Here is a 27,073-nt window from a genome sequence, read left to right as displayed (position 1 = left end):
AACCTTTGCAAGAGAGGAATGCAATTTGGTTGTTGGACTAGCCTTGTAGCAGTTTTTGGCCTAATATTGCCTACCCACCACGGCATTGCTGCAGATAACTTGTCCATTTTATAGATCTTAGGATGTTTGAGAGTTCGGCTAAGCAGAGAGGAGAATTTCATCCAGGAGAACTCGAAAATTCCAAAATCTGCTCAAAATTTTGAAACCACTTATAAACTGTTCTAATCGAAGGTGCAGAGTCACCATAATGTTTATCAAGCTTCTCTTTAGTCTCCTGAGGCGTTTTGCCTTTCATAAAGTAGTGTTTAATCAACGAAATTCTTTTTCGTCCATTTTTTTGAAAATCACTCGACTTCCTCGATTCAAACGAATGCCAAACACAAAGAAATAGACCGATCTGGCTGAAACTTGGTGTGTGTTCTTCCAAGAGATGCTACTAACTAAACATAACCTCGATACGCGCCAGTGGTGCTATCTCTCTGACTTTGCACGGACTTTTCTAACGACCCTCGTAGTTCAGAGACAAAATTATTTGTTCTCTTCTATTCCTTGTTGAACCAAGGTGAAACAAGTTTGAATACTTATAATATCGCTAGAAAGTGATACAAGTCCAAAGTGATACCATAGATCGTGCACATGATTTATTGTCATTATTATCATCATCAATTTATTCGCAGAGCACAAGAGAGGCTACATCACGGACAGCAAATGTTCCGGGGGGGGGGGGAACACAATTAGAGAACAAAAAAACCAGGAGTAAATTAATTTTAACCGCTAATTGTTTATGTTTTAATTTTATGTCTTTTGTTTTGTTTTTTCTGTGTTTGCAAAAGACAAAAACAAAACACTAATTTTAACTTCATTATCAGCCAAGTAAGAACACAATATCAACAGGTAAATAAATTAGTGCGATAAAGAAGGAGATGGTAAATGAGAGAGGGGAGGAAGTTTAATAAAAGTAGAACAAAGATGTGAATCCAGGTTAGCTAAGATGGCAGCCAAGGAGTAGCGAGTGGGCAAGTGGAGAAAGGAGGTGCGAATTAAAGAAGAAAATGATCACTTTAAATTGTTCCTTTCTTAAATGAAATTCTCGGCAAGGTAATCTTTAAATTCAGAAAATTTTACTTTATAATGTTTCATCTAACAAATTGTCTACAGTATGGATGGTTCTATAAATGTAGAATTAGTGTTTACTTCTTTTTATTCTAGTAACAGACAGGTGTCTGGTTGGTAATAGTGCATATTTCCGATATTGACTTTTTACCGGATATATCCGCTTTGTGGTCCCCTGAATTCTAAAATGGTGGTTTTTAAAACTCGGTCTGGAAGCTGTATACCCCCCCCGTAAATCATAAAAAAACAACAAAAAAAAAAAGATGATTATTTAATATTTTGCTTAGTTACCACCAAAAAGATGCCACACGAAGATTTTGGTCAAAGACGATCAAAAGTCGAAAAGACCACTTTACAGAAACAAATTCAATTCTTCATTTATATGATTTTTTTTTTTTTTTTAATCCTTTCACGATTTTCAAGAATTAGTATTTCTACTGCGCGCTGGATTTGTCGTAAAGAATTTGTCACAATAAGAGTTAGCGATGATTGGTTGCGCGCTAGATTTGTCGCCGAGCTAGCAAAATAAGAATTAGCAATCTGCTGCGTGCTGGATTTGTCGTAAAGAATTTGTCACAATAAGAGTTAGCGATGATTGGTTGCGCGCTAGATTTGCCGCCGAGCTAGCAAAATAAGAATTAGCAATCTGCTGCGTGCTGGATTTGTCGTAAAGAGTTTGTCATAATAAGAGTTAGCGATGATGATTCGTTGCGCGCTAGATTTTACGCCGAGCTAGCAAAATAAGAATTAGCAATCTGCTGCGCGCTGGATTTGTCGTAAAGAATTTGTCACAATAAGAGTTAGCGATGATTGGTTGCGCGCTAGATTTGTCGCCGAGCTAGCAAAATAAGAATTAGCAATCTGCTGCGTGCTGGATTTGTCGTAAAGAATTTGTCACAATAAGAGTTAGCGATGATTGGTTGCGCGCTAGATTTGTCGCCGAGCTAGCAAAATAAGAATTAGCAATCTGCTGCGTGCTGGATTTGTCGTAAAGAGTTTGTCACAATAAGAGTTAGCAATCTGCTGCGTGCTGGATTTGTCGTAAAGAATTTGTCACAATAAGAGTTAGCGATGATTGGTTGCGCGCTAGATTTGTCGCCGAGCTAGCGAAATAAGAATTAGCAATCTGCTGCGTGCTGGATTTGTCGTAAAGAGTTTGTCATAATAAGAGTTAGCGATGATGATTCGTTGCGCGCTAGATTTGGCGCCGAGCTAGCAAAATAAGAATTAGCAATCTGCTGCATGCTGGATTTGTCGTCTTCTAGTCTTACCATTTTTTTTTTTTTTTTTTTTTTTAAATAAACCCCTTAAATTTTATCCCAATAACGCTTCCAAAAATTATTATGCAAGATACTATGCACCACCTTGCTGCTAGAATCCTCAAGTTGTAGAAACGTTACGCTCCTGAACAAAGAAAGAAAGAAAGAAAAAAGACCAATGGAAAGAGACAAAAAATTCGAAAAACTTTTCGAAGATCTGCAACATTTTAACAGCATCATCTTTTCCACTGAATAATGGTGGGTAGCAAGGAAGAGTAAGTTACTCCTTTCAAGAAATATTTCTGACCTAGTTACCAAGCATGGGAGACGAATAAAGAATGCAAATGGATTTAGTGTAATGGTGAGCAGCACAACTCTGTAGCTCCTAATAAATCACCTACTATTCTTACACCTCTAATTATAAGATTGTTATATAGCATATTTCTAGCAGCAAACTAGTTTAAATTAGTCAGACAAAATCTACGAATCAATTCATTCTTAACATCGATTAAAATGTTGCAAAAACAAAAATTTATTATTTATCATTGGATAGACGAATTTAATAATTTGTTTTTGCCCCAGACTAATGTTCAAGCTAATGTGCGAAGAACATCAGTTTTATATTTTAAAACAATACTCGCAACAAAATTTATCTTATCAAGCAACACAGTTATAAAAACAGACAAATCAAACTTTACAACAACAGCTTTTTTTTAATGCTTATTATCTCATTAAAAAAAATTATTGTTATTTCAGATTGATTAATTACTAAAAATTTGTAGCTAACAATATTGTAAAGTTATTGAAGTTATAAAAAAAATTGTACTGTTAAAAAATATAAAGCGAGGAAAAACTATTACGACCATTTTGTTTTGTTTTTTTAAAAGAAAATTCCAAAAAAAAAAAAATCATTCTGTTTTACTGATTCCACCAACAAGGGATTTCAATATTGTTGAATTCCAGCGATACTAACTTGAATTTTGTTTTTTTTTTTAGAGGAAAAAAGGGTTTAATTTTGAAGCCTTGAAGCCACCACTCCACGTCCAAAAATTTTCATCCAATTTCAATATAAATATTTGGAATAAGATTGTTAGGCATGTACGATTTGATTTGATCAATAAAATTTATAGGTAATTACACAAGCTTATGGTTCAATTTTACTGGAAACTAAAACTAAAGATGATTTTAAAAGTGAAGTAAAAAGTTACGCCTATTTTTAGGCCCATTCCAATTAGGTGTCGTGGACAGAGGCGGCTAGCAAACATACATTACTACATAGTTCTCATATTAACCATTAAATAATATCCAAGGCCTAGACCCAGGGGAATCGAACCCACTAAACCAACAATACATCTTAGCTTTGCGGGTCTAGCCTATAACCGCCTAACATACTTTACTATAAAGTTCTCATATTAACCATTAAATAAAATGCAAGGCCTAGAGACAGTGGAATTGAACCCACTAAACCAACAATACATCTTAGCATTGCGGGTCTAGCCTTCTAACCGCTCGGCTATCGTGGCGCCTGCGAAGATAATTTTAAATCGTTGAAATTATAACTAATATTCTTTAACAAGGAATTCCAACAAAAAAGAAAATGGATACCAAAATGTTTTTGCTTAACCAAAGCAGAAATTTAAATAAACGCCAAATGTGACCACCAAAATGGATATGACCCTACATCATCCCATTCCCTTGTTTTTGTATAATTATCAGAGAACTTTTGAATTTTTTTTTTTTTTTTGTAATTCTATCTCTTACTTTCACTTTAACATTCACTCGGATTGCGGCTTCTAAAGTGAACTTAATGAATGATATTGGGTAATAACAGACACAAGTGCTGCTATTTTATAGTGGCAACAATAAAGCATTTTTAAAAGTTATTCACAATAACAGCTAATCAGTCAGATTCAAGTCAAAGATTGGTGCAATTATTTGAAAATAAGAAATTACTACACTGCAACAGAAAAAAAGACAAACGTTAAGCATCAACTAGCTCGCAGCAAACAATTCATCGATGTTGCATAAAAAAATACATGGACAAATTAAATCATTATTAAACAAAATGTCCGCGTAATCATAAATATTAAAAGAAGACAGAAGAAAGAAAGATATATATATATAAAAAAAGAGCAAAAATGTTATGTAATCAATATTATAGAGGTGACACCATAATTATCATTACATGGCAAATAAAGGTTTGCAATGAATAAGACAATGAACTTGTCACAAAGTCAGTGAATAGAGTTAACATTAATAAAATAAATAAAACAAAATATATTCAATACAACCTTGAGAACTAACATACTTTACTACACAGGTTTGTAAAATATTTCTTTACGATTATTCGTATTCATTATTCCTTTATTATTATTATTTTTTAAACTAAAATGAATAGTATTAATATTAAATGTTTACATATATTAGAATAAAAATAAATGAATAAAAATGAAACTGCAAAAAAAAATAATTATGTAGAAATTTGTTGAGTAGAATAGTTGCAAGAGTTGTGGAGCGAGCTGTATTTATTTCAGTGCAAAGAGGGGGATTGAAACAAGGTCGAGTTGTGCCGCGTGTCGCCTGTCGCTTCAGCTTTAAAACCATAATATATACATTTCTGCTTTTTATATCACTTTTATTGCTAAACGGTGGGTTTCTTTTGTTTCTCTACTCGGCAAAAAAACAATAAAAATAAAAAAAATTGTACCTGAATTCAAGTTAAATAAAATCCAAGGCCTAGACCCCAGAGAATCGAACCCACTAAACCAACAATACATCTTAGCATTGCGGGTCTAGCCTATAACCGCCTAACATACTTTACTATAAATTTCTCATATTAACCATTAAATAAAATCCAAAGCCTAGACCAGGGAATCGAACCCACTAAACCAACAATACATCTTAGCATTGCGGGTCTAGCCTATAACCGCCTAACATACTTTACTATAAATTTCTCAAATTAACTATTAAATAAAATCCAAAGCCTAGACCAGGGAATCGAACCCACTAAACCAACAATACATCTTAGCATTGCGGGTCTAGCCTATAGCTACCTAACATACTTTACTATAACTTTCTCATATTAACCATTGTATAAAATCCAAGGCCTAGAAACAGGGGAATCGAACCCACTAAACCAACAATACATCTTAGCATTGCGGGTCTAGCCTATAGCTACCTAACATACTTTACTATAACTTTCTCATATTAACCATTTAATAAAATCCAAAGCCTAGACCCCAGAGAATCGAACCCACTAAACCAACAATACATCTTAATACAATATGGATAGAGGAAGAGGTAACCCTTCAGTAGCCCTGTGAGTCATAGAGGATCACTTGGGAAGAGAGAGTGGCCTATCACTACGTGATAAAAGATTTAGTCAACAAGGAAAACTGGCAGAATAATTCAATTATCCTGGTTCACCACATATAACCAGGATCTGTCAAAATATCTTCTTTTTAATCTAATTTTAACACAATCAAATTGCATTAATTAGTGGTTTCGTATAATTTTAATATTAATAATAAAGTAATAATTATTCTTGAGAAATAAATTTATAAAGAATTTATATTCTTTTTTTTTATTTTAAATATCTAATAACTTCTTTCAAGGAAATAACGTGAACAAATTTATAATAACACAACTAATTATTTGATCTGTTTTTATAAAACTTGAGGAAAATATGCTTTAGTTATGTTACAGTTTATTGAAATAAGTGAAAAGACTAGTGTTAAATTAACTAAAATACTCGTACAACAAGAGATAATCGTAATTATAGCAAAGTTTAGAGTAGCGTACCCGTGTGGCTGTAGTTTATACTTAACAGTCTTTGCAAGTTTAAACGGATGAGAAGATATGCATCCAGAATCCGTGAGCAAGAGAAGCGCCCCGTTGGTAGGTAATACACTCTCTTGTTGGAATTATCTTGTATGTTACTTTGAATAGGTAGTATTTGGGTCATTCAAGATGTGGCTGGATGAGGGGTCGTTGGATAACAGTTCAATACTAACATCAACTCTTGTGCCAGACTCAACAACATTCTACCTCTACTCTACTGGTTGGCCCCAGCTTCAAGCTTACTTTCTGCTGCTTCTTTAACTTGCTTTCCAAGGAATTCTTTTTGCTGCCCTCAATTAAATTAGTCTAATTCAATTTTTTTATTTTTTTATTGCTGAACAATTAAGCAAAATATCGGGAATATAAATAAAACTGCAGGGATTTACTTTCGGAGAAAATGGTTATTGCAATGTATAAATCTATAACCTATACAATGACTCAACAAAAGATCACCAAAATGACGAACATTAAAGTACAGTACAACCTCGATTAACCAGGCTGACCTCCGGCTATACCCACCCCGGAAAACTGAAATCCCGGTTAAACCGAATACACAGTATTACTTAGTACATTTGTACCTATGAATGTACATATGTATATATGCATGTATGTATTATACGTGTAAGTTAAATAAAAATTCGACCAAAAGGGGGCAAACGAAAGATGTTTTCTGTAGGACGGAACTGATTAACACTGAAGACTAGCTTGGGATTAGGCTGCTCTCTAGGAAGATTAAAATAATGCCAGTAATTATCCATAAAAATATAACCATGAAGTTGAAAATCAACCATTTACGACACGTAAATCCCATGGTTTTTTGTAAGACCGTGGTAAATCCCAAGAAATTCAGTACTAATTGCTCCATATTTTGGGTTTTTACAAACATACACAATGACCCTTCAAGAAAATCAGGTACAAAAAGAGTTGCTGCCACGCCTACAATTATGTTACATCGGAAGACAAAAACATTTTCCTATCGCCACCGAAAATTAACTTTTATTTCGGCGCTGATCCAGGTGTTCTTATGATGACTCAACATGATCCCAACATAATCCAAATCCCGGTTAACCGGGGGGCCGGTTAATCGAGGTTGTACAGTATTCCTATAAGACAAATAAAAGGAAAATACCGGAATGTATACATAACCGAGTTTCTGTCCCACATTTCGGTGTTTACTGTGATGGCACCGAAGTAAACAGCTGAGAGAGTTTTGGTAAATACACGATGGTGCCCCAATAGATTCCGCAGAGTGCAGCAAAATGTATCTTGGAAAATAAAGACAATTGTCCACCCCAATTTTGTAATTTAATGGCAATTTAAATTAAAAAGCCGAAATTCATAAATGTGGAATGATAGAGTAAGTAGATTATGTGCTTTAACAAGCTTCCAATTTGAAAAATAAGGATTAGGTTTTTCTGTCACCGATGCAGGCAAGCACTTTTAGTTATTTGACAGAATAATGGTCTTAAATTTTGAAACACGGTAATTACAATGTTGATGAAATATTGATAACTTTCCTAAAAAAATTTAAATAATCAATAAAACTGTCATAATAAAACAATTTATAAGAAAAGACATTCATTAAAGTAAACAGAAAAACAACTAATCTAAAATGAGGCAAGTTATATAAAGTGTTTGGCATAGAACACTTTAAAGTGGCATCCACGTGTATCAGAAAAAGTAGAGTTGGCAAAAGTTCACTGGCAACCCGGCCTAAACTTCTATCACAGAGCGAACTAAAACTTGCTGGATTTTCAACCAATGTAGTTTCTGCATTTGCATTATATTTATGGCCGGTCATGTTAGATTTATTTTTTAAAAAAATTGCATTAAAATATACTGTTAATATTACTACTAGTATTTTAATTATTACAGTAGTCTTTTCCACTTTTAAAACATCGGGTAAAACTTAAGCCTATTTATTTGGAGGGGAAGGTAAAACCCCAGAAGTAGACCTATAAAGGCTGTATGCAGGATTAGTCCCACAAGCCGGGCTTGAGTAATCTCAATCGTGCTGTCAGGGGAGCAAAGGAAGTAATCCTCAGAGAATATCTGGGAAAGGTGTTTGTGGGGAAGAGAAAAGTGATACACAGCATAGATATCACTCTCCCGATCAGCAGCATTTCTCCAGTCGAACCTAAAGCATCGTTCGATCCGTGACGGAGGACGAAGTCACCGAGACACTAGGACGAGACTTCTCGGAGTGAATAGCTTTTCTAATCAATAGGGGCTCGGAGATGCGTACGAAATGATCGGAAGATTAGGAAGTGAACATCTCATCTGCCGGGATCTTCTCCGGAGCCTCTATATAGGTACGCTAGAAACCTCCCAGGTTCTAAGATTTCTTGGACTGGAGATAGTATTTTATGTATTTGCCTAGTCCCATTAAGTGGGCATAATAGACTTTAACCAAAGCTGAAGCTGCACCCTAACCAGGGCCGGATTTAGATGAAAAGTGGCCCCTAGGCTATTCCACTTATGAGGCCCTTTCATCTCCCATTTTTAAGTTTGTAAATTACATTTTTATGTTTGTTTATTAGTCATATGCGTAGAATTTCTCCTTATTTTCGGTTCAGTGTTTTAGTGTTCACTGCTTTTAGAATAGTGTAATTTTAATTTTGCTAACAATTTGAATGTAGGCCCCTCCTGATCTTGAAGCCCTAGGCTGAAGCCTAGTTAGCCTATAGGAAAATCTGGCCCTGACCCTAAACCTAATAGGAAAGAGTTTCGCTCGTCCTCAATGATTTGCCTCTATCCAAAGATTGTTGTCCTGAAGTGAGAGAAACCGAAAAGCAAAGCATATTTAAAACAAGTTCTTGCCAAAAACTATACAATAATTTGCAGGATTAGAAGGCCTACTTATAGGAATTACCTTCCATAATTCGTTGCTCACTCATTTCTGCATTATGTACCTCTCAGGTAAGGCAAAAATCAAATTATGGATTTTTTTTTTTCCATTTCAACAAGGACAATTTTAACATTGTTGCTAAAAATAAAAAATAAGAACAGTCAGAAAATATATTTTAAGAAAGTTAATATAAATAATACAAATTTAGTATAATTTGTTTAATCTGAAAGTTCTGGATAAGAAAATGTAGAAAGAAAGATAGCTGAAGAACGGAGAAAGATAAAGATGTAACGAGGGCCGGGGGGTATCAGACTGCGGCGCCAACGTCAGGAAACGCTAGGAAATGAGAATTTGTAAAAGTCTCAGAGACTCTGTTGGTGGTGGTGCTACACTCTATCAACTCGACTAACAAATAAGCCTTTTATTCAACAAGTTATCTTTTCACTCTGTTCGTTCTTTTATCAACTTTGGAATTTTTCTATCAACAGAAATTTATCTTTGTTCACAAATAATTTTCCCCTTTATTTTTAAAATGAACTTAATACATAAGAAAGCAGGAAAAACCCTACACAAAAAGTGTACCATTTATTTTTCTATAATTCATCATAAGATCTAGACAATGATTTATGTATTTCTATAGGGAAAATGTTACAGAAAACTACCAAGTAAACTCACAGGTCTCTCATTGATAAATGGTCTACAAGTAAACTAGACACTTCTGGGATACATTTATTTATTTTATTCAATACACAGATGTGAAGGAGAAATATTCCGATGTTTACATTCCGAGGCAAACATTTTCAAGAAAAATCATGGAAATCCATTATTTGCAGTATTTATAAAGAATTTTCTCTAGCTATTGCCGTCCCACAAAAAAAAAAGGTAACACTTTCCTTATAATCTACTTATTTTTCTGGTAAATGAAAAATAATTCAATAATAAAAGATTTTCCTCACATTTTCTCGAGATTCCTGTCGCCCTCAAGTGGGTTACTCGGAACTAACAACGAACACGACACATTAGAAGCGCCAACTCTCGCACGATATGGCTAAATGATGGTTCTGCTGAGTTGTAGAGATTGTAGATTGTATTAGAAAGGCGGTTCCATCAAAAAAGGGGAAGGAACGCAGGCAATCCAAAATGCCCATTGTTCCCCGCCCACCCCTCATCTCATCAGAGATACCCGGGTTTTAAAACAACAGATCCGGCTAAGGGTTGCCACATGCTAATATAATAAACTAATAAAGCAGTGGACAGGACACTAGGGAGCATGGCGACTCAATCGCCCAGCGCACTGGAATAAATCTAGAAAGTTCTGGTAAAGATTACCAGATGCTACAATCTCCGGTAGGGAGACATTTGACCTTCCGAAGACGAGAAATCTAGTTTTTGCTCAGTTAGCGGGGTGTTTGTGACGCGAACAGGATCTGCGAGATACTAGCATCTTTTCTTGGGAATAATTTCCCCAAGTTATCGTGAACTTATGGAGGGAACATTGATCTCTCCTCTGAAAGCTGCGTAAATGTCAGGCGGCAGAAGAAGATACACCCTTTATGGCAGGGAGATTGTTTAGAAAGGTTTTTGTGGTGAAACCATATCTACTGGCTCACTAATCTCTTAAGATTACACTCTTAAGAGCCAGGGGCGATTACCATCATTGCTGAATGCTAAATAATACTCTCGCAATTTTCATTTAGGGCTAATATTGGAATATCTGGGAATGTATTTCTCTGAAGTTACCACCTTTCAGGAGAGAAATGGATGATAAAGGAATAACTAGAAGGAGAAAGAATCATAACAATTGTAAATATATAAAAAGCATTGTGCTAAATTTATTATCTGAATTCTGTGAAGGAAAACGGATTCCAATTCAAGCACAAGTATAATGTTATCTCTAACAGCAGAGAAAGAGATTATTTCCAAGTAACTGACTACAAGACTAGCAATGAAAAGAAAATTTACTAAATTTAACAGAGAAAATTTCTAAGTTTTCCAAAAGCTAGAAAACATTTCTTCTTCTTTATAACAGTACAACACCATCAGTTTTGAATAAACTTTTTAAGCATGAGAATGGCGACGATCTTGTGGAACCCACAAGTGGAACAAAAACAGTTTTAGCCAGTCGAAAGCAGCGCCAGTCTACACTTTATTCACACTGATGAATAAAAAAATATTCCCAGTATTTTATATTCTAGCTTTAAATTCTAGTAAAGTTTTTTACTGTAAAATCACGATAACATTATTGTATTCTTAAGTAATACAGCCATTAATTTGAATTACAAAGGAAAGTTTATTTATATAAAATAAGGTTAAACCTTTTTTTATTGTTTTTAGATTTATAGAAGTGAAAAAACTAAGTATAATAAAATAAATAAAGTATTATCTTGAACATTCCCTGGGACTTTCTTTTTGCCCTAGATTAGACGCAAGCTTTTATAACTGAACACACATAGAACGTGAAAGAATACACGAGGTTACCACGTAACACAGCGCAGCTTTTGAACCCAAACATGCTTTTTCTGGGTTACCATTTAAGGGGAATTATTACTTTTTGTCTCAAATTAAAAAAAGCTACAGACATTAGGTGTCGTGGACGGAGGCGACTAGCAAACATACTGTACTATAAAGTTCTCATATTAACCATTAAATAAAATCCAAGGCCTAAACCAGGGGAATCGAACCCACTAACCAACAATACATCTTAGCATTGCGGGTCTAGTCTCTTAACCGCTCGGCTATCGTGGCGCCTAATTTCTGGTCACACAGAATTAATTTCATGAAACAATTTTTCTACAAAATTAAATCAAAAATGATAATAAGTATTCAATTTAAAGCCCCAGAACCTTCTAACTGCTACAGGGCAACTTGAAGGACAGCAGTACTAGAGAGCGATGAACTGGGATTGGAACTCATTGAGGGGCTTTTGCACCATAATATTTGGAAAACTAGAATGACTCAGGTTATAATCTAAAGCGGCCTTCAACATTGATCATAATCAGCCGACGGTTTATCTCACATGAGCATAAATCTTTCCACGCATAACACTAGCGTCAAAAAACTGGAATGGTCCAGGATGGATAGTGGGACAGATCAGTGACAGCTTCTTCACACCTCATGGCATAAAGGAGAACAAGAACAAAGTAGAAGAAGATCTGATTAACTAATTGATGTTAACAGTCAATTTAGATTTACTGTTTTCTTTACTGCTCAAAAAGTTTTAATGGGCAAAGCTGAAACTTTACATTATTAGGACGGATCCCAACAAACTTTGACACCATTTCTTTAAACTTAGGACTCAGCATACGAATTTCTGGTGGACCAGACTTTAAAATCATTAATTTTTCTGTCTTTGAACTAATTCTTTATTTCTTATCAGCCACCTCTTTCTAACTTTTCGATAATAATAATTCAAATAAGAAACTAGCTTTCCTTTCTAATTGGGAAATAAGGACACCAGTTTTCTTTGAACGCCTACCAAGGGAGAAAGTGGTTGTGAACAATTATACTCCGAACGATGTCAAGAACTCATTATATTTCATTATCTAAAAAAAACATGTTCGTTTCTCGTTTAGTTTTTATATTTAATTAACTGTCAAAAAAGTAGCTTATTGCTAAGTGAATTAAGATTTTTTTTTGTTTTTGAACAGATAAATTTATCACTTTTTATTAAGTGAAAGTGCTTAATTAAAATTAACAATTTTTTTTCTTAGCTTCGTGTTACAATAATAATTATTATTGTAAATTAATTGATAGTGGATTTGTTGAGAAGTCTGTTAGAGAAATTACTCACTCGTTCTATAATTGTCGAACAAAGTGTACCGCTTCCACAAGGAGGTTGCCTCTTTGGGAAGGAATTACTACAACGGTAAAAGAAGTGATAGAACAGAACAGTAGACCAAATGAAGAGCACTTTTGGTGGGTAGGCCAAGTTCATCTGCAATTTCAAACGTATTCCCTACAGAAGTACTATAACATCAGAAATATTTTTAAGAATTTGAGGAATCATGTTGGGCCAATGTTTCTTTTTTTTACAATACTACAGAATTTTGCAAGTATTCCTGAAATAAGAAACTTGTTGCTGATTATCTGCATGAAATTGGTTTTGCTCAAGAAGTAGAGTCGAACATTCAGGGTCGAATAGAATAGTAAATAAGTGCAGTATAGAATATTGAGAGAGATTGTATATTGGCAAGAAATAATGTGATGAAGCTAAAATATGCAGAGTATAGATAGAAAAATGAGAAAACCAGCTAAAATTAGAGGGGATAGAAAACTAGAGAAATCAGAAAGAGAAATCTGTAGAGTGGAAAGAGGCAGGATGCTGGGGGTTATTTTGATTGTTTACTAAGCAGAAAGTGAGATAAGTTATTCAAGGTTGCCGCTAGGAAGCGTTCAGTTGCTATTTTGCCACTAACTTTGTCGCAACATACATTTTAAATTCTTGAATTTTTTCCCCCTCACCACCACTCTTTATCAGCATCTCTCTCCCATTACTTCAGTTACAATCTCTTTCTTTTTTAGTACTTGTTTTAGTCTTTTTCGTCTTACTTATTTTTTTTTTCTTTCTTTTGAATAAATAACTTTTAAAGGCATATACCTACTCGTACTTCTTATAAAATCTTTTAGAGGGATTCCCGAATAATAAAAAATCTCTTTGACGCAGAGGGAATTTTTTACTTCCTTATTTGTTTATGTGTTATGCAATAAACGCACTGAGTTCTTCTTTAAGTTTTTCTCTATTTGTTTTTCTTCTCCTTACAATATTTTGATTGAAAATAAGATAGAACTGATTCTATGTGAGGTTTTTGGCTAGCCACAGTAAAATTCCGTGTTGCTGTACTGGTAAGCAGTATAGAAATAATGGTAGAATGCATCAGTAATAATAGACTACAAGGGAACCTGGAGAGGGCGAAGATGACCCGGAACTAGATGGTCTGAATCCCACCGGAAGTTTGTGAAATACAAGTAGAAGGTCTTTAAAAGTAAAAAAGTAAAGTAATCGCCTATTTTTTCAGGCGGGGCTTAACGTCCAACTACCAATTAGGTGTCGTGGACGGAGGCGACTAGCAAACATACTTTTGCTGTAAATTTCTTTTATTAATCATTAAATAAAATCCAAGGCCTAAGACCGGGGAATCGAACCCAGTACCACAAATACATATTAGCTTCGCAGGTCTCGCCTCTAACCGCTCAGTAAACCGTGGCGCCTTAGAAGGTCTTTATTTAACTGTTAAGTCTTGTAACGAGTTAACTGCGTTTCAATTGGACGCAAAATGTCTTGGCAGTACTATTTGTAAGAAAAGTCAAACTTTTTACTAATTAGGAAAATGCATATAATAATGTTGATAATAAAAGCTGATAATTTACAGCACTTCCTGAGTACTTTGCCTTTGTTTTACCTCATTCAGACACAAATATATCGCTACATATCTGGCACCGAATACAATGGAATCTTTGCTATTAATCAATGACGAAACTAAATTGAACAGTTTGTATATATTTCTGATTATTTGTTTAAAATGAAGGAATACTGATAAACTAAAATTTTTGATTTCTATTATTATTATTATTTTGATTTGTACTAATATCTACTCAATTGTTGACGCGCCCAAAAAAATTAATAAGTAACAGCCAGAGAATTTAGGCAAAATTGAGTAGAGTTCAAGTCCAATTTATTTCTGTGAAAAATGATTTTATTTTTCACAATCCAAGAAAACCTTCAAATCTTATCGAAGAATTCTGAATCAAAATATGTGCGTCACTATTAAAAGAAACTTTTGGTGGCGAGCTAGAGATTAAATATGTTTTATCTTCTTTTTTATGAACTACACAACAAATATTGAGACGGGGTATTTCCAGACGCTTAACTTGGACTTAGAGAAGTCTTCCGTCATTGTGCAGCTAGTCCAGGTGGGTTCAAGGTGGCCCCACTAAGATGGGCTTTAAGAGAAATGGATGTCTATAAATAAATAAATTTTTCGAGAAATAAAAAAAAAAACAATCTAGAGATGGGGCTCTAATTCTACTTAAAAACAGTTAAAATATTCTAAACTAATCTTGTTCTCTGAATATATTATCATACTTTTTCATTTAGTAATTCTATATTCTCTTTCTTTCTTCTTTATTATCCGTTATTGAAGTTATTATAGTATAAATTTATTATTATGATAAAGGACACCTGGACAATGCCGTTATTTACTGGCAGCATTTACCAGCAGCATCTGACAATATTAATTCTGAAATTTGTCTCTGGTTAATTTATTTTTATTTTTTGAGAGGCCTAGGAAAATATTGTGCTTAATTTTTACTGTAAATAGTTTTCTATTAGTTGTGAAAATGATTGATTTTCTTCGTACAAGCGGAAAATCGTGAAACTAAAATTGGTATGCCAATTGCTATAAAAAATATGACAACGATTGAAAATGTAAGGTACTGCTGGATAATTTCTTTGATACTATCCGCCATATTAAGCATGTTTATCGTATCTCTGACCGGTTTCGGACTTTTATAGTTAAAAAAGTAATGTTAGTAAAGTAATTGCCTATATTTTCAGGAGGGCTTTACGTCCAACTACCTGATTAGCTGTCCTGAACGGAGCCCACTAGCAATCTCAACTCAAACTCAATTGTGGCTCTATGGCAGGACCCGACCCAAAGCCTCTCTATATAGAGCTTTTCTTCTCCACTGTCTTACATTCAGTTCCCGGAGGACCTCCTCCACATCGCATATCCAACGCAGCCTAGGCATCTCCAGGATGACGCACCAGCGCTCTTTGTGGTGCTCTCTCTCTCACTCTCCATCCTCTGCACATGTCCCACCCAACGCATCTTTCCCTGTTTGACGTCAGACACTAAACTCTCTTGATTCCGCGTTTTTTTTTTTTTCGGGCATCTCCACAGACTCAACCTTGACACACTGGTCCACAGACCGCCCTCAACACCTTTCTTTCCCAGCGGTTAAAATTTCGATTCGTCTACAAGCCTCAATATCCACGATTCTGAGCCGTACACGCTACAACAGAACTTGTAGATCGCACAATTTGGCCTTCTTGAATGGGATCTATTACAGAATGTCTGTCTTAGTGCTCCCCAGTCATCTATTTCCGGCCACTATTCTACTTTTGATAACACGGGCTTACCTCATTTTTGTTAGCGAGAACTAGCAAAACACTCATTACTACAAAATTTCTCATATTAACCATTAAATAAAAATCCAAGGCCTAGGGAGATTCGAACCCACTAACCAGCAATAACATCTTAGCTTTGCTGGCCGTGCCGCTGTAATCGCTCGGCTATCGCTAAGAAAGATGGGTTTATTGAGTTTTAGGAGCAGAGAATTCAATTTCACTCACTTATTTCGTCTCACACTAACTCAGCAAGTGCAGTTTAAAGAAATGAGCGCAATCTTACGAGTTAATCTCTAAGTTAAGATAATTATTTTTCAATTATCCGCACGCAATTTTCTAGAAAATGAGTTAAATTTGGAAAAAGAATATTTACAAAAAAACTGCATGAACAAATTATTATTAAAAGTATATTTTAGCTTTATTTTATATCAAATTCAATTTTTTAAAGTTGGTTTAAAACTAAAACATGGATTACAGGGCGATTAGTTTAATCTCTAGAGAGAAAGAAGTCTTGTAATTAGTAATAAAAGTACACTTTTCCTTGATTTTAGCGAAATTAATGCACTCATTACAGGAATAAACTAGCCACTTTAAAGTCATTTAAAACATTATTTCTACTTTCTATTATTACACGTGTAATTATAACACGGAGATAATAGGTAGAAGAGGATCTGTTGAACATAAAATTGACTGAGTTCAAATTCTGGTTTATACTGAAAATAGATGGAAACCTCCCCCCCAAAAAAAGCACAATCAAACCCAATCCAAAGATTAATCCCGTTCATTCATTTACTATTTTAAAAAAATAAGTATTTTTTAACAAAGTTTCTTCTCCAGATAAATGCACAGCGACATACACACATATATATCTGGAATGGTGGCGTCACAAACAGCTAATGACGCAATTAATCAGTGGGACCGAGCAATCAATCGCTGGAGCCACCCTTCTATTTACCAAGCCTAACTCCACTCGGCTCGTCACTAGGCTTACAATCCATTACAATATCTATTTTACACCCCCAGTTTGTTTCTCAACTAATAATTTTGAATATTTTATTGATATTATTTATTTATCTGTAACGTTTTAATTTTTATGATGAAAATCAATGATAAAAAAAGTACTCGAACCAAATAATTTTAGCATAAAAGTATTAGGAAAAATTATTTTACTGTAATATGGTCATTAAACAGCTTTAAAATAAAACTTTCTCGAAAATTCTGAGGACTTTTTCGTCTCGTGAGAAAGATATCGCAGATTTATTTCCTTTAAAGTGTCTTTAAAAGCGAGCATAAGCTAAGAGTCTACAAGAAAGTGGATTTCTCTCATTTTTTTTCAGAATTCTTTTAATCTCTGTGACTATTCTTAGTTGGTTAGGGCATGTAGAGAGGATGGTGGATTACCGCATCCCTAAACGCCTTTTATATGGAAGGCCCGGAGGCGTCACAATAAGAGATAGACCAAGAATGAGATGGCTTGATGACGTTGAGGGGGATTTGAGGCAAATGGAGTTGCAAAAGTGGAGATTGAAGGCTCTTGATGGAGCTCAGTGGAGAGCCTTGGTTGAGGAGGCCCTGGTCCTTTCAGGACTGTAGCGCCGAAGAGGAGGACTATTCTAGCCTAAATATACTCGAACAGAGAGCAATTGTTGACAATAATGGAACTTCTACAATTACAATACATACCTACAATTAATAAAGTAAAGTAAAAAAGCAAAGTAATGCCTATTTTTTCAGGCGGGGCTTAAAGTCCAACTACCAAATATTAGGTGTCGTGGACGGAGGCGACTAGCAAACATACTTTACTGTAAATTTCTCATATTAACCATTAAATAAAATCCAACGCCTAGAACCAGGGAATCGAACCCACTAAATCAACAATACATCTTAGCATTGCGGGTCTAGTCTTTAACCGCTCGGCTATCGTGGCGCCTACAATTAGTACATACGTACTACGTACAATTTTGTTTGTATTTCTGGATACCGTAGGAATAATTTGAAATTTCACGAACAGCCATCAACGGTTTTTCCTTAAGAGATATAATTTTAGAAACGTAAAGTATTTTTAGGGACACCCTTTGGCGTTTGCAGATTCTGTGTAACACGTAATCATAAGTGAAGTTAAATTCTATACTCCAAAAACTGTTTTGATCTATCTCTGATAATGGAAGATAGAGGTAGCCGAGCGGTTAGAGGTGAGATCTGCAAAGCTAATATGTATTGTGGTACTGGGTTTGGTTCCCGGTCCTAGGCATTGGATTTTATTTAATGGTTAATGAAGTATGTTTGCTAGTCGCCTCCGTCCACGACACCTAATTGGTAGTTGGACGTTAAGCCTCGCCTGAAAAAATAGGCGATTACTTTTCTTTACTTTAATGGATGATAGTCCGAAACAGGTCAGTTTTCATATGCATGCTAAGATGGATAGATAATCCATTCATATCCGTGCAAAGATAATCATTACTGTAACCCACATTAGGCTAAGGATATATGAACTGTGGTTGTGAGCAAGTATGGAGCCTTGACTTGACTAAATCTAAGCCTGGTTGTTCCCCTCACTCTATTCTTAGAGATTATTTATTCTCCTCGTATAGCCTTGTCTTCTTACAACCGTAACTATTTCTCTCACAGTTGTAAGAATACAAGTTGTTCTCTGCAGCTCACCTACCTCACACGTTAAAAAGGTGACTAAAAATTGAAGTAATACTTGGTCACTTATCCAGGTAGTTACCATATAAGGGAGCCAAGGTAAACCTTGGTTAAATATACTTCTTATACAGAAACTTAGAAATTTATTAAACATTTAATATTTGAGGAAGGACAATTATAGTGCACGCAAATTTAAAACATTTATGGAATTCACTAACGAAGACTAGACCCTGATAGGTAGCGGTGTCTAAGAGACATGAATTACAGTAGGGAATTGATGCTACCATCAAGTTACTGCATAGGAAATGATTGATTTCGTATTATAAATGAAGCTTGAGTTTACCAAACTATCGCCGAGAATTCCAGGTAAATAGAAGGGTTGAAGATATGGCTACCCCACAGGGATCCAAGCTATTTGCTCGTTGAAAAATGGTTTACAGTCTAAACCAGTGGTTCTTAACCAGTGTTCCGCGAATATGGTCCAAGTGTTCCGCGAAATTTCAATTTTAAATGTATTGAAATTTAGAAACTTAGGAAAGATACGAAAACAAAAAATTGTTCCTTTTTTTTTTAATTTGAATTTAGTTTTAAGTTCTTGCTAAATACCGAATTTCAATTTATTTAATGTTAGTGTTCCGCGAGAAAAATATATACATATAATTGTGTTCCGCGTCTATGAAAAGGTTAAGAACCACTGGTCTAAACAATCTAAAAATTAACTCATGAATCTTGTAAACACGTTTACACTTAGGTTACTACCTTTTCTTATGGAAGCTCTTAAAAGCAGAGTCTCCCCATTTCAGTAACCTTCGTGCTTATGAATGAATATAACCATACTGAAACCTCTTTTGTTTATAATCCTATAATTAACCACTTCTAATTTATTCATTCGTAATTATTTACAGAATAATCCTTTCTAATTTATGAAATATCTTAAGCAACAATTATTAAATTAATTATGGTGTGTTGTAACTATGAGAGAGGATTTGTTAATGGAAAACTAAGCAAAAATGAAAAGTATTTAAAAAAGCAAAAATCACAGAAATGGAAGGCTAAATGTAGATGAATAAATCTTTGTAACTTAAAAAATTGCCAAAAAAGATCAGTACCAACAACTAAACAAAATAACCAACATATAAAAAAGTAAATTATCTGATAACATGGGAGGTATCTTTCTAGATAAAACCCAGTTTTTACGTAAATACAAAGAAGACATACAAAAAAAGAAAGAACCTGCATCTGTTTAGTGCCATTTAATTGCATCAATGCTACACAACAACAACAACTAGCGCACAATATAGTCGAGAGTTTAAACAAAAAAAATGTCTGTCAGTGGGTAAATTGGTCAAGGGTAAACATATCGACTATATATATGCTGTGTAATAAACGATATGCATGTCGACATACTCGCTGAAGGACATTCCTTTAGTCGACATGTGTTGCTGATGTAGCACTATTATTTATTTCTTGGACTAACAATTATAATCTAGACGAAGATATTTAGTCTTTAAACAATGTTGCCGCTATGATATATTTATCATTTATATATTTTACTCAATTTATAAATAAATTCGAAGAAATATACCACTGAGTTTGTTAACTCACCACCTTTATCTGTCCAAATAAAAGAATTCATCGACATTGATCCTGGATGGACTGTGGTAATTGTAAGAGCCATAATCGCTTCTCAGCTGGGCTTATAAAATAGCTGTGGGCAAGGTTTACTTCACCACTTTGAGAGAGAATAAGGTGGTTTTCTCTAAGAATAGCCTTGGCGAAAGATAGGGGGGAATATACCCTTCAAATCTGCCAACTATTCCTAGATTTCCAATCAATATGATGCAAGAATACAAAGGGAGGAATTATCCAAGGCACTACTGCAACTAAAGATTGCTTTTAAAGAAAATATTACGCCACGGTGTAACATTGCAAGACATAAGTGGCGCGTTTAAAGTGTTCAAAGATCTCCTGGATTTATTCCATTTCCTCAGATGAAAGTTTATTCTTTAATGCAAGACAGGAAAGAAAAATGGATTAGCCAGCTCTTCAGATAACCTGGGCTACCTTGGGGGTATTCCCAGATTTACAAACCTGTACAGTACAGATATCCCCAATAATAAACATTGCACACCAGCAGAGGCAAACCAAAAAGAAACTTTTTGTATTAAGACTTCTTCACAACTTGGTCTTCATTACAAACCCTCATCAACAAATAAAGATACATCTAATCTTAGTTAGAAGAAATAGAAACAAGTAAAGAAATGCTTATTTTTTTCAGACAGGCTTAACTACCAAATTAAATGTGTTGGACAGAGGCTGCTAGTGAACATACTTTACTATAAATCTCTAAAAAATAAAATAAAAAATCCAAGTCCTAGACCGGGGGAATCGAACCCACTAAACCAACAATACATCTTAGCATTGCGGGTCTAGCCTATAACCGCCTAACATACTTTACTGTGAATTTCTCATATTAACCATTAAATAAAATCCAAGGGCTAAGATAGGGAATCGAACTCACTAAACCAACAATACATCTTAGCATTGCGGGTCTAGTCTATAACCGCTCGGTTATTGTGAGGCCAAGAAGAATTGAAATTCAAAAGCTATAAACATTTTATTTTTTTTTATGTTCTTCAGAGGAACTTCAAAACACAATGATGTAAAACTAACCCTGACCTCTTTCTCTAAACTAATAATTTACGATGAGTTAAACTAATGCTAAGATTTTGTTCATATCTGTGTATGTAAATAAAATAATTCATTCGTTCGGAATTTGGTTTAATTTAGAAGGAGTGTCAATACTTTTGTGAAAAAGTAATTGTACTAAGATTCGGATTGTGCTTTTATTTGCAAAAGCTGAGAGAGGAATATAAAGTAATAGAGAACTAGAGAGCGGAATGTCCTTGAGATCTAGTATGGCCGACAGCAAGACGGGGTCAAGATTAACCCTATAAATAGCCGACAAAGTGAAGGCTTCAAGTAGGACTCCACCTGCCCTGGAGAGAGAAAGAGAGAGAGAGAGCTCCGGTGATTTCTCCATGTTTTGGTTCTTCTTCTTCTTCTTCTTCTTCTTCTTGACTGGATACACTCTCCTCCCTCCATGGTCTCCCGGACTTCCACTACTTGTCGTCAAAGTGTGCAAGTATTCATGTTCTGAACCTTGGACCATCTGTATGCCTTCTCCTCGTACACTCCTCCTTTTTCTTCTAGCTACACGCACACACACACTTCTCAAAAAGCCACACTACTTCCAAGAACTCTAGTTTTGCTCTATTCCCCATACAAGTTCCCCCAACCTACCTTATTCTAAGACTCGTTACAACACCGGTGCCATCTTCATTATAATGATATTGTCCACAACTGGTTTCAAACTGTTTCTTGCAAATCTACACACAAGATTTTTCTATTTCTTTTTTAGTTTTATTTCTTTCCAAGAACATTGTTGGGGAGGGAGGTGGGAAACCTTGCACACTCCAAAAGAATACAAATTCAAGGATCAATTCATGTTCAAACTTTGTGTCCAACAAAAATGAAATTAATTTCCATTTAAGAAAGAAAATAAAATGGAAGAGGTAATTAAATTACAAGAAAAATTATTATGCGAACATTAAAAAATAATGTAGACAAACAGTTTTGTCTAAATTTGCTGCACTGTGAAACAATAAAGTGACTGTGAAACGGAATTGTGGCAATACAGCAACACTTCAAGGACAACTCGTCGGCTCTCTCAGTCTCATTTAGTATTACAACTTGTTTTTAGTTCGTCTCATATTTAATTTTTATTAAAACAATTAATTTTTTTTCTAATTAATTATTAATTCACTTACTACACAAAGAATGCGCTGTCGGCACTTAATGAAACGAGTTATTTTTTATTTATTCAGACCAATACAAAGAAAACAAAACAAAATCTACTTCTTTTTTTCGGAGGACAGCAGAAATAATGCAAATTTAGATTACTGACAAATTTCTAAATGGGATTTCTTGCTTAAGACGGTATTTATTTTGTAAATTCTGAAATAAACGAAGGTTAAATTCGCAGATGGCGAAAATATATGAAATGAAACATACGCCTGTTTTTCCCTTAAAATAAACACAATTAGGCTTAAAAAAAAATAACCTTTTCTACTCTCTTCTTGTTGAGACATCCATTTGAAAAATTTGGCAAGGCCTGCCTTGCTTTAAAAGCTGCTTTAATTACCCACTAAACATTGAAGGATAACTGATTAAATATACTATTTTGTTTTTTTTTTTTAAGCTCGTTATTCGTTATGTTCGTTATTGTCGTTTTTCGTTATTGTTCTTCTACTTAGGTTTTATTTAAATGAATTATACAGTAACAATCATCATTGGTAGTTAATAAAAAAAATGTAAAATAAAAATACTCGAGAAAAACTGAAGCACCACGTTAGCCGAGTGGTTAGGAGACTAGACCAGCAAAGCTAAAATGCATTGCTGGTTAGTGGGTTCGATTCCCCTGATCTGGGCCTTAGATTTTATTTAATGTTTAATATGAGTATTTACAGTAAAGTGTGTTTACTAGTAGCCTCTGACCTCGGTAGTTCGATATAAAGACTGTCTAAAAAATATATAAATATTTATAAAAGAATATAATAATTATTTCAGTGAACAAAATTTATAGATAATAGTGGTTGGTTGCTTGTAATTTGAGAAAAAATCAGCGAGTAAGGGAGAATACGAATTAGTTGGGCACGCGACTGGAAGAAGGGCAAAGATAGACAAGAAGGGAAGGTAATGCAAGCAATAGAAGAGTGTTCAAAGTCCTTGAAAATGAAGACAAAAGGTTTTATATAACGGAACAATAGGCATGGCCGCGGTCAAAAGGGATAGGCAATATCCGGCCTTGCCAAATAGTCTGCGCACGCGCTCTCCTCGCCAGTTTCTCTGTGTGTGTTTGTAAATGTGGCATCTCTAAATCTCAGTGATATACTCTCTCGAATGTGCAAGAGTGGGGCGTCCAACTCAGAAGCTAAGACTTGAGAACATAAAAACTCCTTATTTATCGATAAGATTAAGAACTTTTTTAAAAATAGGAATAAATATGGGAAATGCTTTGGAATAGGAGAGTTGGCCTAGAACTCTGGAGGGAAAGGCAAATGCTAGAAATCAATAAATCCAGTGCACCTTAGTTTTCTATGATGTACTCAGGATACACCAAGATCCACCCCACACGATTAGTAGCACACCTGATGTGACCATAATTAAGTGCGTAGGAGCTCCTCTCCTAATCTTAACAAATCTCTAACTCTCCAACTAACGCATCCAATCTTCACAAATGTTAGACTAAAACCAACCAATCTCGTTCTACAGCCACTTCTCAAATCCGTAAATAAAAATGGTTTATAAAAATCATCCTTCTGAATCACATCCACTCCAACAAAAAAACAAACAAACTAACCTCAAATCTGATTGGCAGAAAACGCGTGACTCCTAAGCGATGTGTCACGGATTGTATGGTCTGGTTCCACCTTACACTATTGACACGACACGTTCCTGCCATATTATCTTAATGTAGATCAAGTTGATAAACTCGAGCAAATTTCTGGCCTTTTATAACTTCATGTATAAATCTCTTTCATTGAATGACAGCCTAGTTTAAGTTAAGAAATAAAGAACACTACCAAATGTCAGTATTAGCTCAATATCTGACGTTCTTATCAGCCTTGTTCAAAGCAGTAGCTTATACAATTGATGTGTTTGAGATGGGGGATGGGAACCTACTAAGATATCTGTGAGCCAATATTGGGCCCAATCATCAATATCCCATTAGTACTGTCAATAATATTGAAATCTCAAGTGTGATCATAAGTGGCGATTATTTTAAGATAGTTTTATCAAAATTAAGTAGTTAGACGGAAGTCCCGGAGTTCGAATCCAGCTTTTCTCTTCTTACGAGCTTCTTACAGTTCACTGTCCGGTGATGGACATTGTTATCGATAACGAAAGACTGAAATTCCCTAAATCGTCAATGTGTTAACGATTATAACGCTATTACCCTATTATTCTATTTATTATACTGTAACTAATAATAATAAAACTATGTACTTACAATATCGTGACCAGTACTTCCGCCGCGAACCACTTCCGGTGCCATGTACTCTATTGTGCCGCAAAAAGAATACGCTCTTTGCTCCTATAAAAATTAATGCAAATACATCAGTAAGTTTAAAATAAAATCAATCAATAAGTTTTTTCCTTTAAATAAATACATTACAAAAATGATAACAATGCACTAACAAAAATTTGAAATGATGTAAAGATAAGATTTTGAATAAATAAGAGAATGAAGTGGAATTACATTCATTTTTATTGGTCTAGATCATGGTTTTTCGTGTAATCGAGACCAAAGGCAAAACTAAGAAAATAGAACATAGGTTAAATAAGAAAATGAAGCAGAATAGACGGTGTCCCTAGGAAATATATTTTGAAGTTATACTCTGTGTTAAATATTAGGAAGGAGTTTTTTATCTGGAAAACTTAATCCCCATCTGGGAGGAAGGATCTCTGCTGGCAACAGAGAAGCATTTGTAAGGATCAACAAGGTGTCTCAAGAAGGCCACACTGTACAGAGAAGTTGTGAAATGATTCGATGAGCTTTGTATAGTAATAATTACTAAAGTAAAGCGTCCAATAATACCTGGAGAGATTCCAGGTCCTCGAAAAGCATCAAAATGATATCTTGGAAAAGGCCATAATGTAAGTTGTAGACCTTATTGCAATGGCTGCTGCAATGTTGTGTTAACGGATGGCAAATTTGCTATAGTCAGTCCAATTTTATGAATTTCAATTGGGATAATAAACGTCATTTATCTATCTATCAAATGATAGTAAGTTATGGAGAAGAAGTTGCAAGTCCTTGATTAGTTGAGCTGAAGAGATTGTTGATTAATACAATCAAAAGATTCTGTTAAGAACTTGAACGATTATCAAGGTTTTTAGCAAAATGGCCGAGTATAAGAATGCCTATAAAGGCAAATAGGTGCTGACTAAAATATAGTATTTACTTTGGGTACCCTCAATTATTAGAGACTGTTAACAAAAACTGTGACCAGCTAGATTTATCTTCAAAGCCAAAACCAAAGACAATCCCAATTACAAGACCTAGGATCTCCTGTTCCCGCTTAGAGTGTCTTGCTCTAAGGAGTTCGCTTCGTTGACACCGCTTTTTTAGCTTTCAACATTTTCGTTTTGTTTTCTGGAACTCCCTCGACTACTGTACTTTTTAAACTTCTTTTGCTGGGTACATCCTTTGCGTGTTACCATCACAGACTTCCCAGAGATACCAAATTAGTTTTTCAATTAAAATCTCCGCAATCATTCTTGGGTCCATCCACATTCCTGCTTTACATCCTCAGCCATAAATCTCCAATTTCCTTTTACAGTTCACACTGCCTTTTCAATCTATTCCAGTCATCACCCAACTCTCACTAACAAAATAAAACTCTAGCCTACCCATTCCATTGGATGGATTCAAGAAAATGAAATATCTTCTTTAAATCATTTTAAAATTAGTAAACAATTAATAATTTGTTAATCAAATCAACAGTAATATATAAAACTTAACTTACAGTTTCATGTGGTAGGAATTCTTTGCTAAGACCAAAATCTGTCAAAACTATATGTCCTTGAGCGTCCAGTAATATATTCTCCAATTTGATGTCACGATAAATTATTCCCAGCTGTAAATAATAAAAAATGGTTAATTAAAAGTAATAGTTAATAAAATGGGTGTAATTAATATTCCATTTAATGGGCAACTTTTATACAATATATAATTAAAATTACGTTTATTAAAAGAACCTGAACTGAACAAACAAAGCTCATTGCGTCATAATTATTTATGAAATTTAACTACAATTGCTGTAGTTAAATTCACTTACAATATTGTTACTACTTATTTTAAAATTGCATTTTAAATGTATTTCTTTTTTCACCCTCTTGGATCTAGTTATTTATTTGAATACATTGTTAAAAGGTTTGTTGACCTAAGGATCCTTTATTAACTTTATTTTCTGAACAATCACCGTCTCTTGGCTTAGACCATCATTAATCAATAGTTCATTGATTTGAGTATAACGTCTTTTGGTATACAGCATATATTTACAATATTGTGTACTGGAATTTGCACTGTGGACTTTCTAAATAATAACTCCTTCTCAATAACAATTATCAGTTTGACGCTTTTACAGAGTTTGCATCATTATGCATCGCATTTAT

The 27,073-nt window shown here is 34.6% G+C and overlaps 1 protein-coding gene and 1 long non-coding RNA gene across 3 annotated transcripts in view; one reads left to right on the top strand and one right to left on the bottom strand.

The window, feature by feature from the left end:
* Positions 1 to 27,073, bottom strand: part of LOC141455911 (ribosomal protein S6 kinase alpha-5-like) — a 423,200-nt gene that overhangs the window by 41,616 nt on the left and 354,511 nt on the right. For both annotated transcript variants that reach the window (XM_074131400.1, XM_074131401.1), the window contains exons 5-6: positions 26,425 to 26,535; positions 24,906 to 24,989 (exon numbers count right to left, since the gene is read on the bottom strand). In XM_074131400.1, the coding sequence (XP_073987501.1) occupies positions 24,906 to 24,989; positions 26,425 to 26,535 (195 nt within the window). The remainder of the gene's footprint in view (positions 1 to 24,905; positions 24,990 to 26,424; positions 26,536 to 27,073) is intronic.
* On the top strand, positions 564 to 3,514 carry LOC141455914 (uncharacterized). The gene is made up of 2 exons (XR_012459535.1): positions 564 to 1,098; positions 3,369 to 3,514. It is a non-coding gene; the product is annotated as an uncharacterized lncRNA (long non-coding RNA).

This window comes from Rhodnius prolixus, unplaced genomic scaffold (assembly GCF_049639745.1).
Source record: "Rhodnius prolixus isolate KJV_2025 unplaced genomic scaffold, Rpr scaffold_4, whole genome shotgun sequence".
NCBI lineage: Eukaryota > Metazoa > Arthropoda > Insecta > Hemiptera > Reduviidae > Rhodnius > Rhodnius prolixus.
Note: the sequence above shows the minus strand (reverse complement) of the source record. Positions and strands in the feature narration are given on the sequence as shown.